The 2,832-nt window shown below is 46.6% G+C and overlaps 1 protein-coding gene across 1 annotated transcript; it reads right to left on the bottom strand.

The window, feature by feature from the left end:
* Positions 1-221: 221 nt before the first annotated feature.
* On the bottom strand, positions 222-1,184 carry LOC138363251 (uncharacterized). The gene has a single exon (XM_069322259.1). It carries the CDS (start codon positions 1,182-1,184, stop codon positions 222-224), a length of 963 nt encoding a protein of 320 aa, XP_069178360.1.
* Between the last annotated feature and the right edge of the window lie 1,648 nt (positions 1,185-2,832).

Below are 2,832 nucleotides of genomic sequence, written 5' to 3'. Positions count from 1 at the left end.
CACATGGACGTCCCTAGGAGAGCGATAAATACATGGCGGGAAAGTGAAGACTTCAAACGCAGCTTCACAACCCCGAACGTTCGAGCCAAAACTTTGTGGCAAAAACACAGATTCTTTTGCCAAGCTTCTTTTGTCGTTATATTTTCTGTTTCATGCGTGGCTTAGTGCTGTGGTGGCGGTGTGTATTTTGTCGGGTTTTGTGCTGCAATGTTGAGCTGTTGTTACATGTGTTTATCTGTGGTGTGCTCAGTTATGCTTCGATTGGTTTTCTTGTGTTGTGCGTACTGTGCTGTAGGGTACTGTGCTGTTGGGTACTGTGCTGTTGGGTACTGTGCTGTTGGGTACTGTGCTGTTGGGTACTGTGCTGTTGGGTACTGTGCTGTAGGGTACTGTGCTGTTGGGTACTGTGCTGTTGGGTACTGTGCTGTTGGGTACTGTGCTGTTGGGTACTGTGCTGTTGGGTACTGTGCTGTTGGGTACTGTGGTGTTGGGTACTGTGGTGTTGGGTACTGTGGTGTTGGGTACTGTGGTGTTGGGTACTGTGGTGTTGGGTACTGTGGTGTTGGGTACTGTGGTGTTGGGTACTGTGGTGTTGGGTACTGTGGTGTTGGGTACTGTGCTGTTGGGTACTGTGCTGTTGGGTACTGTGGTGTTGGGTACTGTGCTGTTGGGTACTGTGGTGTTGGGTACTGTGGTGTTGGGTACTGTGGTGTTGGGTACTGTGGTGTTGGGTACTGTGCTGTTGGGTACTGTGCTGTTGGGTACTGTGCTGTTGGGTACTGTGCTGTTGGGTACTGTGCTGTTGGGTACTGTGCTGTTGGGTACTGTGCTGTTGGGTACTGTGCTGTTGGGTACTGTGGTGTTGGGTACTGTGCTGTTGGGTACTGTGCTGTTGGGTACTGTGCTGTTGGGTACTGTGCTGTTGGGTACTGTGCTGTTGGGTACTGTGCTGTTGGGTACTGTGGTGTTGGGTACTGTGCTGTTGGGTACTGTGCTGTTGGGTACTGTGGTGTTGGGTACTGTGCTGTTGGGTACTGTGGTGTTGGGTACTGTGGTGTTGGGTACTGTGCTGTTGGGTACTGTGCTGTTGGGTACTGTGCTGTTGGGTACTGTGCTGTTGGGTACTGTGCTGTTGGGTACTGTGCTGTTGGGTACTGTGGTGTTGGGTACCTTGTGGCTCTCATCGTTGGGTACTGTGGTGTTGGGTACTGTGGTGTTGGGTACCTTGTGGCTCTCATCGTTGGGTACTGTGGTGTTGGGTACCTTGTGGCTCTCATCGTTGGGTACTGTGGTGTTGGGTACTGTGGTGTTGGGTACCTTGTGGCTCTCATCGTTGGGTACTGTGGTGTTGGGTACCTTGTGGCTCTCATCGTTGGGTACTGTGCTGTTGGGTACTGTGGTGTTGGGTACCTTGTGGCTCTCATCGTTGGGTACTGTGGTGTTGGGTACCTTGTGGCTCTCATCGTTGGGTACTGTGCTGTTGGGTACTGTGGTGTTGGGTACCTTGTGGCTCTCATCGTTGGGTACTGTGCTGTTGGGTCTTTGTGGTGCGCTTTACGCCGTTGTGGTGCTCGCTATGTTGCTGTGCTGATCATTATGCTACTATGCTGATCATAAAGCTGCTGTGCTAAGCATTATGCAGCTGTGCTGATTATTATGCTGCTGTGCTGAGCATTATGCTGCTGTACAGAGCGTTATGCTGCTGTGCAGAGCATTATGCAGCTGTGCTGAGCATTATGCTGCTTTGCTGAGCATTGTGATGTTGTGCTGAGCTTTATGCTGCTGTGCTGAGCACAGCAGCATAAAGCTATTATTATATAGCTTTATTTTGAAATTTATATTTCAATATAAATTAAGGATATAGGATAAATATAGGATATTTTGAAAACTGCAGGGTGGGTTTGGGCAAAATGTGACCCGCCGCTGCTTTCAGTAATTGGCATTTTTTCGGTATAAAAAGTCGGAATTTCAAACTGAGAATACGTGCAGAGAGCAAGATTTTGGCTCCAAAATGTGGCTCTGGCGTTGAATTTGGGATGTTAGGGATATTTTGAAAACTGCAAGAGGTTTGGGTAAAATGTGACCCACCGCTGCTCTCAGTAATTGGCATATTATTGGTATAAAAAGTCGGTACTTCGAACTGCGAATACGTGCAGAGAGCCAGATTTTGGCTCCAAATTGTGGATCTGGTGTGGAATTTGGGATGTTTGGGATATTTTGAAAACTGCAGGGGGGTTTGAGCAATTCGAACAATTCGATACCAAAATTAAAGACGTAGCATGAAAATTGATGTGAGAAAATTGAAAAGAGTACACACATTTTAGTGCGTGTGAGCGCTCACAGGCTCATCTTGAAGTGAATCGGCCAGGTCAAATTTGGGGTGGGCTGAGCCTCGCGCGTCAGGCTAGGCAAAGTGTTAATCAGCAATGATAGCTTCACGGAGCCTCTGGGGTTCAGCCAGAAACTGGCGTTTTCGCTGACATTCAATGCTGTTTTTTTTTATTTTAATAATTATTTATTGGTATAGGATTTAGGATTTGAAGTACTGTTTGATTGCTTATTAATAAATAGACATGGTTTGCATTTTAATTTAATAAATGTAATGGCAGGTATTGTTTCATGCCAGGAGCAAGTGGAGAAGGAAGAGATTGACAAACTAATAATGTATGATTCATCTGCAAAACCTAACGGGGAGAAGACACTTCCAGAATACATTAGTCGAATGGCTGATAACCAGAAAGATATTTATTACCTAACAGCTCCCTCAAGAGAATTATCAGTGACTTCTCCATATTTTGAGCGAAAGTAGAAAGTAGCGAAAGTAGCCCAATT

This window comes from Procambarus clarkii, chromosome 10 (assembly GCF_040958095.1).
Source record: "Procambarus clarkii isolate CNS0578487 chromosome 10, FALCON_Pclarkii_2.0, whole genome shotgun sequence".
Classification (NCBI taxonomy): domain Eukaryota; kingdom Metazoa; phylum Arthropoda; class Malacostraca; order Decapoda; family Cambaridae; genus Procambarus; species Procambarus clarkii.
Note: the sequence above shows the minus strand (reverse complement) of the source record. Positions and strands in the feature narration are given on the sequence as shown.